Here is a 15204-nt window from a genome sequence, read left to right as displayed (position 1 = left end):
CCAAAACCCGATTTAATTATTTCTGAATATTCCCTGGTTATCGGGGTTCCACCTGCAACTGGACATTGGTGCAATTCAAAAATCAAGAAATATGGAACTATTGCCAAGGTAGGTAGAAAAATGTTCACCTATCTATAATCCATCCTACACTAGAACCCCAAATGGAAGAAGTAGCCGTACAAGGATCCAACTAGAGCTGGGGTTTCATGAGCCAGTGGTCTAGTTGGAACAATGCTTCAAATATTGGAGAAGGGATGCAACAACTTAGTGGGTTTTCAACAACAACACATTTGGCAGGAGAAGTTCTGCCCCCATTCATTTTCAACGAAAAGAGGGCACGTGGAGAAATATAGTGGGATTGTGGGAAGGTGAGCGGTGAGAAGCCTGCTAGCAGAGGGGTAGAAGAAGTTGAGCTCTACTCTTTGCACATTCAAACGTTATCAAAACCCACTGTTTCAAGCACGTAACATCTTCCTGGTAAAATACACTTCTCACAGAGTTTCACTGAGGCAACAGTTAAAGATGGAATCCGCATTAAGGGAAACAGAACCACCTTTGTTATGATTTTGCGGATGAAAATGTCTAGTAAAAAAAACATTGCAATACATATTCTGCTGTTCTATCGAACGCATGCAATGATGTCCCGTAATGTAATATTCCAATCGTTAGTAGCAGATTCACCATTAAGGATCCCAGCTTTAATGCCTCCATGTTCCCTTTGTGAAGTGTCGAACGACCAGCATAACATGTACATTCACCAACACTCACCGGCATCATATTGGCGGCTCTGTCTGTCAGAACGACGGGGGCATCAAATCAACAATGTCGAACTTGGAAAGGTTGAATTCGATGTCTTCTAGCTATCTGCTAACGATATCCAAAGTTATGGCTGGAGATTCTGCCCAGTAGCGCCAACAGTTCAGTGATGAGAGCCAGCCCAGGCCTCGTCCTATGCAATGCAATATAAAAACGGATATGAGCTAATTAACTGTTACAGTAACTAGATACCAAGCCAACTAACTGCATACAGACTATGTGGCAGGCAGTGAGAAGTCACGTTGGCCTAACTACCTAGTTAGGCCGAGTGGGTCAGAGCTCAGGTAGTCTAACGTTACGGCAAACACTGATATCAACTCATCAACACTTGGGCCTGGAGCGAACCTTATATTGATGATGAATACCAAACATTGACACTACAGTTTCCCTTACTATATAGCTAGAGAGTTATCCACGTTAATGTTTCGATTGTTACTTTAATATTGTACTGTAAGTAGTTAACTATTTATAGGCTAGGTAGCTAGCTAACGTTAGCTAGTTAGTAGTGTCATACCATCAGTATAATTTGGTCAGTGTGGAACTTCGCTAGCTAGCCAATTAGACAGTTAGTTAGGTCTTGCCGATGGCCTAACTTTAGCTATCTAGCTAACGTTACCTAGCTGCTGCTAGTTCTGCCATGCTAGCTAACGTAACGTTCGTTGCCAATTGTTTGTATCGTAGTTTTAACTAAAATTTTAGGAGCGTTTTGTAGCGCTTAGCTAACGTTAGCACCTCGTTTTTGAATGTAAACCATGAATAACGTTAGGCTTGTTCAGGTGGATTATTTACTAGCTAACATTAGTGAATAGCTAGTCTAATTTAGGTCGCGAGATAACGTTAACTAGCTAGCTAATCAGCTGATGAAACAATAGCTAGCAAGTAACGTTAGCTAGCTACTGAAATAAACAACAAAAGCGTTACTTACAGATGTCAGAGACAATTCCTGTTCATTCTTGGTCGTCGTAGCCTATCGCGAGTGATTCAGGCCTAATGAAGCTACTGATACTAAGTAACCTAACGTACTAGCACCATAAAATGCGGTCAAAGATCTTTACAACTAACCCAAGATAGACCCGAGCCTGAATCCTAGTGGGCAGAACAGGCAAGGAGGTGGGCAGAGCCAAACTCTTCTTCGATGAGGATTAACGGCGGTTGGCATCCAATAACTGTTGCATTATCGCCACATACTAGACTGGAGTACAACTCCCTTATACTTTGTTTGAAAAAAATGATTAACAAATACCCAACCATCTAACACAGGAGTGGGCAAACTTTTTGGCTCAGGGGCAACATCAGGATTTTGAAATTCAACGGGAACGCAGTTTTGGGCGGACAAATTGTTTGTTAAAAGCAATTTCTGGGGGCCTCCTGAGTGGCGGTCTAAGACACTGCATTGCAGTGCTTGAGATGTCACTACAGACCTGGGTTCGATCCCAGGCTGTGTCACAGCTGGTCTTGACTGGGAGACCCGTGAGGCAGTGCACAATTGGCCCAGCATCCTCTGGGTCAGGAGAGGGTTTGGCAGGCGGGCAGGGCACATACATGCTGACACAGGTGTATGGTGTTTCCTCTGACATATTGGTGTGGCTGGCTTCCAGGTTAAGCGGGCGGTGCGGCTTGGCTCGGTTGTGTTTTGGAGGACACACAGCTCTCGACCTTCACCTCTCCTGAGTCTGTACGGGAGTTGCAGCAATTGGATACCATGAAATTGGGGGTAAAAAAAAAATATTTGATTGAAGTGCCCGGCAGCCAGATACAGCAAGAAGGTGGGCTGAGCCAAGCACGAGCTATCAAGAGGCTATTGGTGCGTTTTAGCATGTATTTGCATATTTTCATTAGGGAACTCTGTGGTATGTGTGTGTGTGTGGAGGCTGGTGGGAGGAGCTAAAGGAGGATGGGCTCTGGAATAAATACGGTATCTGGCCTGCCAAACACTTCAAACATATGGAAACCACAGTTCCATTTATTCATTTCCAGCAGTTACAGAGCACGTCCGCCAATAGCTCCCCCCACCAGCCTCCACTGGTGTGTATATTTGCGTGTGTGCAATAACTCAATTTGCCCTTGCACTCCTTCTAAACAACGCCATTTTTAGAAACTTCCATTGATGAGAACATTTGCTGAGTGTCTGCCAAAATCCATCTCTCACTGCCGGCCACTCGGCTTCCTCTCACCACCATATTTGATCCCACACCAGACCAGCAGCAGGGTGGAAGGGACAATATTGTTCAAAAGACCTGCAATAAAATCTCATACACCAAGTACTTCAAGTACTTCTCTGTAGCTGCCACCACTACAACATTTATCCTCTGTGATTTACGTTCCATTCCTGCGGTACAGTTGACAACCATGAACTCCAAAAAACCAACCTTACTGAAGCCCATGTTATTCCTACCACTCTCTATTGTCCTCGGCCTACTCACAGGGATCCATCTAGTATCCTTCACCTTGGACCTATCTTCCTCTTTTACTGTTTATTTTACCTCCAGTATATTCCTCTTTTACCTAGGCAAGTCAGTTAAGAACAAATTCTTATTTACAATGACGGCCTACGAGCCAAACCCAAACACCGCTGAGCCAATCATGGCCGGATGTGATACAGCCTGGATTCGAAACAGGGACTGTAGTGACACCTCTTGCACTGAGATGCAGTGCCTTAGACCACGACTGCCTTTCTCTCACCGGACACCTTTGATCTCCAGCACCATGGGTACCTCTACAGTTAACACACAAAACTTTTTCCAGCAATACTACACATTCCTTTGTCTCATGTCCTCCTGCAGACTTTTCACATCTGGAAATGTCCCACCTACACTGCTGACACATGGCAATAAGCTTGACACCTAAAACACCGTAATGGATTTGGGACAAAAGCTCTCACAGGATAACTGATCCTAACTTGACTTTATCTGGTAAAGACTGCATCAAAACTTCTCTGTTTCACCACGCTCTCCAATGGGTCAATGTGTCGCACCAAAAAGGCAGGCGTCACAGACACCGGGAATCTTCAACTTCAGTTGACCACTCCAGTTGACCACTCCTTAACACCACTCCAGTTATCACTCTTTTCAACAGCACCTTGCTCCGAAGAGGAAAGCAAGTTACAGTTCTTGACCCCATTTGCGTGGTGCGTGCAGCTCCCTCTAGACGGCAGTAACTCAAAAAATCTGCACGATTCCACTCCAAGTCACTTTCACCAACCCAACATTCCCCAACCTCTTCTCAACCAAATCTGACACTACATGGATCAGCCAGAAGGCAAGGTTCCATTCTCTCCAAAAATCTCACTCCCACTGGACCACAATCATCTTCACCGCATCTGCCACTGCAGTTAATTCATCCTGACTCCCATCGCGTTCAATTTCCTTCTGTAGCTCTTCCAAAAGGTATTTGTAATCCATCTTTCAGTATTTACTCAAAACATGTTCCACTTTTCCTTTTTTTCCTGTCCGCTATATTCTCCTTCATCAGATCTTCCAGAAGGCTTGTGCAATCCCCCACTCAATATTTACATATAAAAAAGCATGTTCCACTTTTCTCATTTTTTTCCCTTTCCGCCATCTTACCCCCAACAGCTCTGTTCACTACCAACATGCTACTGTGCATGCAGTCTATTGCGCACCTGACTCAGTGAGCTATCCCATCGCCATCTCACCGGTCCCAAGTTTAGCTGGAATTCAGCCTTAAGGATTTGAGAAATAGGATCGGTTGACCTCACAGGCTCCCTATTCATCTATTCCTCTTATCTAGCTCTGTTTCCACCTACTGTTCTGCCGTGTCAGTTCATTACACTTGGTAGAAAAATTGCCCTACCAACTGACTCTACACCCATTAAAAAAAATGGATGGGACACTATCTCTTAACACAGTTTGTAACTCTTCTGCAGTAAATCTTGTACACCCACATACTTCTCTGCAGCTGCCACCACCACAGGTATTTTCTGTGATTTACGTTCCATTTCTGCAGTACAGTTGATAACCAAGGCTATCAATGCTAAGAATTCAACCTTACTGAAGTACATGTTATTCATATCACTCTCTATTGCCTACTTACAGGGATTCTCTTAGGCTACCTCTTGGTACGAAGCGCCCACTCCCTCTGGATGTACTGTATTTCTTTACCAGCATCTTTATGCTTTCGTTAATAAAATAATGATAAAAATACTCTTTCAAAATGCAGATGCTGATTTAGTTATAGAGCCATAACGAATTACTATGGGAATAAATATCACTGATTTACAGAAATATTGAAACAAAGTTGCCTAATGAAGGTAAATCCTCCAATGTCACGTTGTACAGCACCATATTTTCCATTCCATCCTAACGGAAACCACGAAGGTTTCGTTTTTCTCGGAATACAAGCACTATAATATATCAAATTTTGGCATCACATTTTGTCATAAGTCTGGCATTCTTTGGATTTATGGTGCTTTCAAGACAACTGGGAACTCTGAAAAACATGGTCAAATCATGATGTCAGTGTTCTTCTGGTCGGAGCTCTAGAAAGAGTTCCAAGTTCCCCACTGGGAATTCCAGTGACCGTTCAAAACATATTTTCCCCAGTCAGAGCTCCTTTTTCTCCAGAGTTCCCAGATGTCTTGAACTCACTGAAGTCTGATATTTCCCAGTTCTGAATTTCCACTTGTTTTGAACACGGCAGAAGTCATGCTGGATTGACAGTATGGCCAATGTTCAATGTTTATCCTTTTAAGCTTGGAAAAGAGACCCTTAAACAAAGACTTGGATCACACACCGTCTCAACTGAATAGCAGGCAGTGACTGCTTTGCAATGCTTGCAGTTAGCCCCTGATTCCTTCCAAACCATTCATTATTGAATTTGCATTTTCCAATTTGATGTGTAATGGCCGATGAGCACCGATAGGTTCTATCTATAATTTCTCTTCATAATTTATCTTGATATGTAATGGATTGAAAAATATTTGCCAGTAGATTCACAATGACTGCTAGCTTTCTAGCTAACATTTTGAAAGTATGATGATCAGTCCAGTCAAATCTATGGTTGATATAATGTGATTTGACTCATTTTATCTTTGGCCAATGACCTACAGTCTTCTTGGATGGGCACTTCTAATGTAACTCTATTACAGCACCCAAGGAGCTTGAATTGTCGAGCTCTCCCCATAGATATTGCGGTGTAGTGACCCCATGAGTGACAGAAAACTGAGCCAATCACGGCGCAACTAGAGAACATTACCAATCCCCTACTCTAGGTATTTTCCCCTGGCTGCCCCACCACCGCAGAAAGCACTGCGCTAGGCTGAAAGATATGCATTTTGGAGCTGCCTTGCTCAAGAAAGCAAAAAAGAGACCATGTTGGTTTGCGGCTTTATGAACTCAATATATTTTTTTAATTGTTTGCAAACTGATATGTGACACAAATTAATGCCAAAATAACAGGCAAAACATTGTTTTTTTTAGCTAAACAGTTGGTGCCCTGAATGACGGGTCGCCACTGACTGCAAGCGATGTGTGTTAATGTTAAGAACAAGCGTCGGGGCGTTGGTCTGAAGATACTATTATCAATAGGCAGTAGGGTAACACTTTACAATAAGGTTCCATTTGTAAAGGGTTTATAAAGAGGTTGTAATTACATTAATTATTATTTAATCATTTGTATGTGCATTACAAACCATTAATAAACAGTTATATCGCATTGGTCAAAATAGAGCAATAAATGGTCAGTGTTTGCCAAATAGCAAACCAATATTTACCTCCAGTTATTAACCATTTATAAATGCACATACAAATGCTTATAGATCAACCCTTATGATTCATCATGCAACCTTATTTTCAATAGTTGCACAGTTAAACAATAGTTATTTTCTCACTTTTGGGTGTGAGGCATTGGTGCTCTGTCCCAGGAAAATAAGAGGTTGGTTTTCATGATGTTTCTTAACCCACCTTTGAAGCCCTGATGTCCTGACCAAATGTATTCAATGATCATTCCCAACATATTACCCCTTACTAGATTATATCAACACACTTAATACTTCTCTGTGTGTTCATGATTCTTTATTTTCTCTGAACACTAAACAAAACAACAAAATAATAACGAATGTCACGTTCTGTAGGCTTTACAGAGCTAACAAGAAACAACATCCCACAACCTAAGGTGGCAAAACAGGCTGCCTAAGTATGATTCCCAATCAGAGACAACGATAGACAGCTGTCCCTAACTGAGAACCATACCCGGCCAAAACATAGAAATGAAAAACATAGAATGCCCACCCCACATCACACCCTGACCTAACCAAATAGAGAAATAAAACATCTCTCTAAGGTCAGGGCGTGACACATGGACTCTGAGACCTTATGGGAATCTGTGGGGGAGAAAAGGATTTCATGATAATTTAGCATAGACACTAGCTACACATAAATCTACTATCATTATAATGATTTATATAATTTAGGCTTAGCTAGTTATGTTAGAAACTGCTAGCTAATAATAATAGTTAGCTAACTAGTGTTTAACATTACTTGCTAACACTAATAGCCAGCTAGCACAGATTAAAGGGGCTAGCTAGTTATCATACTTTTTGCTATTACACTAACTAGGTAGCTAACTAGATAGTAAGTTAGTTCAAAGATGTTTATACCTAACCCAAGATAGACCACAGCCTGTTGTTTCCAATAGGAGCAAATTAATGATTGTGTGCAAAACAAGTAGGAGGTGGGCAGAGACAAGAATGAGCTAGTGAAATCCTATTGGCACATTCTAGCATTTTTTTTATATTTCCTTTCGGAACGCCTACTCTGTGAAGTGAGCGTGTGCAATAATAATTTGCCCTTGCACTCCTAAACAATGCCATTTTTTAAAAAGTTGGCAAAAGGTAAAGTGTACAAAAGGCAGTCTGCTCTTTTTGTTACAGATTCTAGTTTTGGAAACAGAAAACTGTATGGATGTCATGATCGTAATGGGAAGAAGAGGACCAAAGCGCATTGTGGTACGTGTTCATTCTATTTATTTATTAATGAACACCAACAACAACAAAACAAATAAGAATGTGACGTTCTGCAGGGCAAAATAACAACTAATGCAAAAATAAGATCCCACAACTGAAAGAGGGAAAAATTACTGCCTAAGTATGATTCCCAATCAGAGACAACGATAGACAGCTGTCCCTGATTGAGAATCATATCCGGCCAAAACAAAGAAGTAAAAAGCATAGACTTCCCACCCGAGTCACGCCCTGACCTAACAAACATAGAGAAAAAAGGACCTCTAAGGTCAGGGCGTGACAGTAAGAGGTCTGGAGCTTAGAGCTAGCACAACCCCTCCTGGCTGAATCACCACTTTAGCCCGGCACATTCGAGGCGCTGACACAGGATGCACTGGGCTGTGCAGGCACACTGGAGACCCCTTGCACAGATCCGGCGCAGGATATCCTGGTCCTAGGAACCGCACTGGAGACCAGGAACGCTGAGCTAGAGCCAGCACCACCTTACACGGCAGGTACGGTACTGCACGCACCGGGCTGTGACTGTGCACTGAAGGCACAGTGCGTAAAACCGGAAAACATGGCACTGGAACCGTGACCAACGCCGCTCGCCCCGGCTTTTGTCGCCTGCCATGATCTCCTCCCATGTCCATGATGTCCTAAACTCTCTTCTTTCCCGTGCCCAGGATCCCGTCTCCTCCTGGCCACACTGCTTGGTCCTTTTGTGGTGGGATCTGCTGTCACGGTCGTCATGGGAAGAAGAGGACCAAAGCGCAGTGTGGTATGTGTTCATTCTATTTATTTATTAATGAACACCAACAACAACAAAACAAATACGAACGTGACGTTCTGCAGGGCAAAATAACAACCAATGCAAAAATAAGATCCCACAACTGAATGAGGGAAAAAGGACGGCCTAAGTATGATTCCCAATCAGAGACAACGATAGACAGCTGTCCCTGATTGAGAATCATACCCGGCCAAAACAAAGAAATAGAAAGCATAAACTTCCCACCCGAGTCACACCCTACCCTAACAAACATAGAGAAAAAAGGATCTCTAAGGTCAGGGCGTGACAATGGAGACATGACTATTTAAAAAAATCCCTAATTTTGTCGAGATCACAACTTATTTATCTCATGATCAAGACAGAACAAACGTTTTTTTCACGAGATAAACTGTATAAATAGGAGTGGAGGCATTGATGATACATTGACAGTATACAGTGCCTTGCAAAAGTATTCGGCCCCCTTGAACTTTGCGACCTTTTGCCACATTTCAGGCTTCAAACATAAAGATATAAAACTGTATTTTTTTGTGAAGAATCAACAACAAGTGGGACACAATCATAAAGTGGAACGACATTTATTGGATATTTCAAACTTTTTTAACAAATCAAAAACTGAAAAATTGGGCGTGCAAAATTATTCAGCCCCCTTAAATTAATACTTTGTAGCGCCACCTTTTGCTGCGATTACAGCTGTAATTCGCTTGGGGTATGTCTCTATCAGTTTTGCACATCGAGAGACTGAAATTTTTCCCATTCCTCCTTGCAAAACAGCTCGAGCTCAGTGAGGTTGGATGGAGAGCATTTGTGAACAGCAGTTTTCAGTTCTTTCCACAGATTCTCGATTGGATTCAGGTCTGGACTTTGACTTGGCCATTCTAACACCTGGATATGTTTATTTTTTAACCATTCCATTGTAGATTTTGCTTTATGTTTTGGATCATTGTCTTGTTGGAAGACAAATCTCTGTCCCAGTCTCAGGTCTTTTGCAGACTCCATCAGGTTTTCTTCCAGAATGGTCCTGTATTTGGCTCCATCCATCTTCCCATAGATTTTAACCATCTTCCCTGTCCCTGCTGAAGAAAAGCAGGCCCAAACCATGATGCTGCCACCACCATGTTTGACAGTGGGGATGGTGTGTTCAGCTGTGTTGCTTTTACGCCAAACATAACGTTTTGCATTGTTGCCAAAAAGTTCCATTTTGGTTTCATCTGACCAGAGCACCTTCTTCCACATGTTTGGTGTGTCTCCCAGGTGGCTTGTGGCAAACTTTAAATTACACTTTTTATGGATATCTTTAAGAAATGGCTTTCTTCTTGCCACTCTTCCATAAAGGCCAGATTTGTGCAATATACGACTGATTGTTGTCCTATGGACAGAGTCTCCCACCTCAGCTGTAGATCTCTGCAGTTCATCCAGAGTGATCATGGGCCTCTTGGCTGCATCTCTGATCAGTCTTCTCCTTGTATGAGCTGAAAGTTTAGAGGGACGGCCAGGTCTTGGTAGATTTGCAGTGGTCTGATACTCCTTCCATTTCAATATTATCGCTTGCACAGTGCTCCTTGGGATGTTTAAAGCTTGGGAAATCTTTTTGTATCCAAATCCGGCTTTAAACTTCTTCACAACAGTATCTCGGACCTGCCTGGTGTGTTCCTTGTTCTTCATGATGCTCTCTGCGCTTTTAACGGACCTCTGAGACTATCACAGTGCAGGTGAATTTATACGGAGACTTGATTACACACAGGTGGATTGTATTTATCATCATTAGTCATTTAGGTCAACATTGGATCATTCAGAGATCCTCACTGAACTTCTGGAGAGAGTTTGCTGCACTGAAAGTAAAGGGGCTGAATAATTTTGCACGCCCAATTTTTCAGTTTTTGATTTGTTAAAAAAGTTGGAAATATCCAATAAATGTCGTTCCACTTCATGATTGTGTCCCACTTGTTGTTGATTCTTCACAAAAAAATACAGTTTTATATCTTTATGTTTGAAGCCTGAAATGTGGCAAAAGGTCGCAAAGTTCAAGGGGGCCGAATAATTTCGCAAGGCACTGTAGCTGAGAGCCCACAGTGGATGAGCACATATGTTTTTATTGATTGCTACACTAATGGTACATTTCATGCAAGCATCATGCTTTCAGTTGTGTTTGGAGCTCATCAGTTTATAATTTAGAATGTTAGCTCAAGATAAGGGACATTTAGCTTGCTAAGAGCTCTTGGGGCATCTAAGCCCTTGTGGGGCATTTAAGCCCTGACCAATGCCTGACAGACAGTTTGTCTCCCAGGCTGTATGCCACCCCCAAGACTAAAGCCAATCGCATGCCAGCAACAACGCAGCTACTGTGCCTTCAGAAAGTATTCATACGGCTTGACATATTCCATATTTTATTGTGTTACGGCCTGGATTGTGTCACCCATCTACACACAATACCACATAATGACAGTGAAAACATGTTTTTAGAAAAATGTGCAAATGTATTGAAAATTAAATACAGAAATATTTAATTTACATAATTATTCACACCCCTGAGTCAATACTTTGTAGAAGCATCAGTGGCAGTGATTACAGCTGTGAGTCTTACTGGGTAAGACCCGAAGAGCTTTCCACATCTGTATTGACCAACATTTGCCCATTTTTCTTTTCAAAATTCTTCAAGCTCTATCAAATGTTTGTTGATCATTGCTAGGCAACAATGTTAAGGTCTTGCCATAGATTTTGAAGTAGATTTAAGTCAAAACTGTAACTTGTCCACTCAGGAACATTCACTGTCTTCTTGGTAGGCATTTTCTTGGTAAGCAACTCAGGTGTAGATTTGGCCTTTTTTTTTGGGGGGGGGGGGGGGGGGGGGGGGATATTCTCCTGAAAGGTGAATTTATCTCCCAGTGTCTGGTGGAAGGCATACTAAAACTGGTTTTCCTATAGGATTTTGCCTGTGCTTAGCTCCATTCCGTTTTCTTTTTTATCCCACCAAAAATCCCCAGTCCTTAGTGATTATAAGCATACCCATAACATGATGCAGCCACCACTATGCTTGAAAATATGGACAGTGGTACATAGTAATGTGTTGTATTGGATTTGCCACAAATATAAACACTGTATTCAGGACAAAAAGTACATTTTGCAGTTTTTAGTGCCTTGTTGCAAACATGATGGATGTTTGGAACAGGGTTCCTTTGTCAATGGTGTGTACGGGAGGCGAAGTCAGGTGCAGGACAGCAGAGTGTAGTGAACAGGCGCACTAATTCCGTTCTACAAAATACAGCACATAAAAACAATAACGTGCCAAAAACACGGAACATGGCAAAAGCAAAGCACCCGACAATAATCCACAACACAAACAAACAATGACACACAAAGACATGATGGGAAACAGAGGGCTAAATACATGTAGATTGATTAGGGAATGAAAAGCAGGTGTGTATGGGACAAGACAAAACAATTGGGCATGAAAAATGGAGCCTGAACAAGGAGAGGAGCCGACTTCGGCGGAAGTTAGGTTAGTATTGTGCTAATTAGGTTAGTATTGTGGAGTAACTACAATGTTGTTGATCCATCCTCAGTTCTCCTATCACAGCCATTAAAAGTCCAAAGTGTAATCAATAACTTCACTATGCTCAATGTTCGTTTTCTTTCTTTAATTTATTTTGAAACTACCAATAGGTACCCTTCAGTTGCGAGGCATTGGAAAACCTCCCTGGTCTTTGCAGTTGAATCTGTGTTCGAAATTCACTTAGACTGAGGGACCTTAGACTGGGGTACAAAGATGAGGTAGTCATTCAAAAATCATGTTAAAAATTGTTATTGCACACTGTCCATACAACTTATTATGTGACTTGTTGAGCACATTTTTACTCCTGAACTTATTTAGGCTTGCCATAATAAAGGTGTCGAATACTTATTGACTCAGCTTTACATGTTTTTATTAATTTGTAACAATTGAAAAAATATAATTACATTTTGACATTATGGGGTATTGTATGTAGGCTAGTGACAAAAAAAATCTAAATGGTTTCTATTTTAAATTCAGGCTATAAGACAACAAAATGTGGAAAAGTGTGAATACTTTCTGAAGGCACAATAACTTGGTTAGTCTTGTTATATATGCTGGTTGTTAGCTTGCATAACAGACATGTTTCTAATTGTAAGGGACACTTCATGTTTTATGGATAATATTTACATTTACAGAGTGGGTGAGCTGATCAGATTCAATAGCCGCCTCAGAGGCCAATAAATCAGAATGCTGCCTAATAGGCTGTCTGCAAGGATCGTACATATAAAACAGCCTACAGGGCAGCATCCTGATTTATTAGCCTCAGAATCGGCTATTGAATCGGATCAACCTGCCAGGAAGAGCTCACCCAATTTGGATTATATGGGTCAGCATATAACGCATTGACAGCTAATCGGACTGCAAAGAGTTTTACCTATGAAACAGCCAACAAAGCAGCAACCTGACATCAACTTCTGAGGCTGCTATTGAATCTGCTCAGCATGCCAGGAATAGAGCTCACCCCCTGGATCAGATATGCATCTGCCTATAAAGCACTTAGACAGCTAATCTGCCTGCAAGGAGCCTTACCTATGAAACGCCTCCAAGGCAGCATCCTGACTTGAATCTGATCTGATCAGGAATGGAGCTCACCCAATGTTAATGTAAATATTATCCACAAAACATGAAGTGTCCTTTATAAATATACACATATCAGTTAATCAGGCTAACATCCACTATATATAAACTAGCTTGATAGCTAGCTAACAAGACTACATAACTAACTAGCTAGCTCATAAGACTAGCAAAGTTTTCTGCATTGTTCCTTGCATGTAATTGGCTGTTATCTTGGGGGTGGCACAGCGCCTGGGAGAAGGTGCCACCTTCAGGCATCGTTCAGGGCTTAAATGCCTCGCATTGCGATTAATTCAGCTACAGGGCTCCTTGATGAAGTGGTTATCGTGCATCTGAACAAATGAATGGATGATGCGTGGTACAAAACAACTTTTGTTCTGTCGGGATCACCAGAAAAATCTTGTGATCGACAAAACTTTTGTTATGTTGTGATCGTGAGGTAAATAAGTTGTGATCTTGACATAATGAGGGGACATTTTTATTTATTCATATGTCCTCTCTGGACTTCCGTAGGGTTTCAAACATGTGGCAACACACATCATGAAAGTTGACCATCGGTCTGAAAACAAACTATTTCTGATTCTGGGACATAGCAACAATGCATCCCACCCAAAATGTGAGAAAATAACTACTGTTTAACTGTGAAACCATTGAAAATAATGTTGCATGATGATACATACTTGAACGATTCATTATTATACCCATTTGTAAGTTAATTTATAAATGGTTAATACCTGGAGGTAAATAGTGTCTGTCGCACTATTTTCATCAATTTGTTATAACCATGTACCAGGTTTATAATGCATTTACTAATTATTGAATAACCATTAAGGACTTAATTACAAATGATTTACAAATGGAACCTTATTGTAACGAGATAGAAGTGGAATGTCTATCGATAGAACAAACAGTTTAACAGAGAAATATATTTAAAATTTTCAGGAGGGGGGGAATTGCATTGAATCAAAATCAAATCAAACTTTGACATGCGCTGAATACAACAGGTGTAGTAGACCATACCGTGAAATGCTTACTTACAAGCCCTTAACCAACAATGTTCAAGAAGAGTTAAGAAAATATTTAACAAATAAACTAAAATAACCATCACGAGGCTATATACATGTAGGTAGGGGTAAAGTGTGTGCATAGATAATAAATAGCTAGTAGCAGCAGTGTAAAAACAAAATTGGGGGGTGTCCAGGTGGCCATTTGATTAATTGTTCAGCAGTCTTATGACTTGGGGGTAGAAGCTGTTAAGGAGCCTTTTGGTCCTAGACTTGGCGCTCTGGTACTGCTTGCCGTGCGGTAGCAGAGAAAACAGTCTTTGACTTGGGTGACTGGAGTCTTTGACAATTTTGGGGGTTTTCTTCTGACACCGGCACATGGCAGGAAGCTTGGCCGTACACACTACCTTCTGTTGAGTCTTACGGTCAGATGTTGAACAGTTATCATACCAGGCGGGGATGCAGCCGGTCAGGATGCTCTCGATGGTGCAGCTGTAGAACTTTGAGGATCTGGGGACCCATGCCAAATCTTTTCAGTCTCCTGAGGGGGAAAAGGTTTTGTTATGCCCTCTTCACGACTGTCTTGGTGTGTTTGGACCATGATAGTTCATTGTTGATGTGGACACCAAGGAACTTGAAACTCTCAACCAGCTACACTACAGCCCCGTCAATGCCTGTTCGGTCCGCCTTTTCCTGTAGTCCACAACCAGCTCCTTAATCTTGCTCACATTGAGGGAGAGATTGTTGTCCTGGCACCACACTGCCAGGTCTCTGACCTCCTCCCTATAGGCTGTCTCATCGTTATCGGTGATCAGGCCTACCACTGATGAGTCGTCAGTAAACATAATGATGGTGTTGGAGTCGTGTTTGGTTACGCAGTCGTCGGTGAACAGGGAATACAGGAGGGGACTAAGTACACACCCCTAAGGGGCCCCAGTGTTAAGGAACAGCGTGCCAGACGTGTTGTTGCCTACTTTTGCCACCTGAGGGCGGCCCATCAGGAAGTCCAGGA

General features: G+C 41.8%; 1 protein-coding gene across 4 annotated transcripts in view; it reads right to left on the bottom strand.

The window, feature by feature from the left end:
• Positions 1–1954, bottom strand: part of ppp1r13bb (protein phosphatase 1, regulatory subunit 13Bb) — a 79857-nt gene extending 77903 nt beyond the window's left edge. For 3 of the 4 annotated variants that reach the window (XM_021612187.3, XM_036985199.2, XM_090243067.1), the window contains exons 1-2: positions 1742–1953; positions 769–949 (exon numbers count right to left, since the gene is read on the bottom strand). In XM_021612187.3, coding sequence (XP_021467862.2) covers positions 769–777 — 9 coding nt within the window. In that variant the 5' untranslated portion in view covers positions 778–949; positions 1742–1953. Of the gene's footprint in view, positions 1–768; positions 950–1741 lie in introns of all 4 variants that reach the window. The other variant, XM_036985201.2, reaches the window with a different exon arrangement.
• Between the last annotated feature and the right edge of the window lie 13250 nt (positions 1955–15204).

This window comes from Oncorhynchus mykiss, chromosome 8 (assembly GCF_057628025.1).
Source record: "Oncorhynchus mykiss isolate SJ-2025 chromosome 8, ASM5762802v1, whole genome shotgun sequence".
In the NCBI taxonomy this organism is placed as follows: Eukaryota; Metazoa; Chordata; class Actinopteri; order Salmoniformes; family Salmonidae; genus Oncorhynchus; species Oncorhynchus mykiss.
This window is presented reverse-complemented; position numbering and strand designations above follow the sequence as displayed.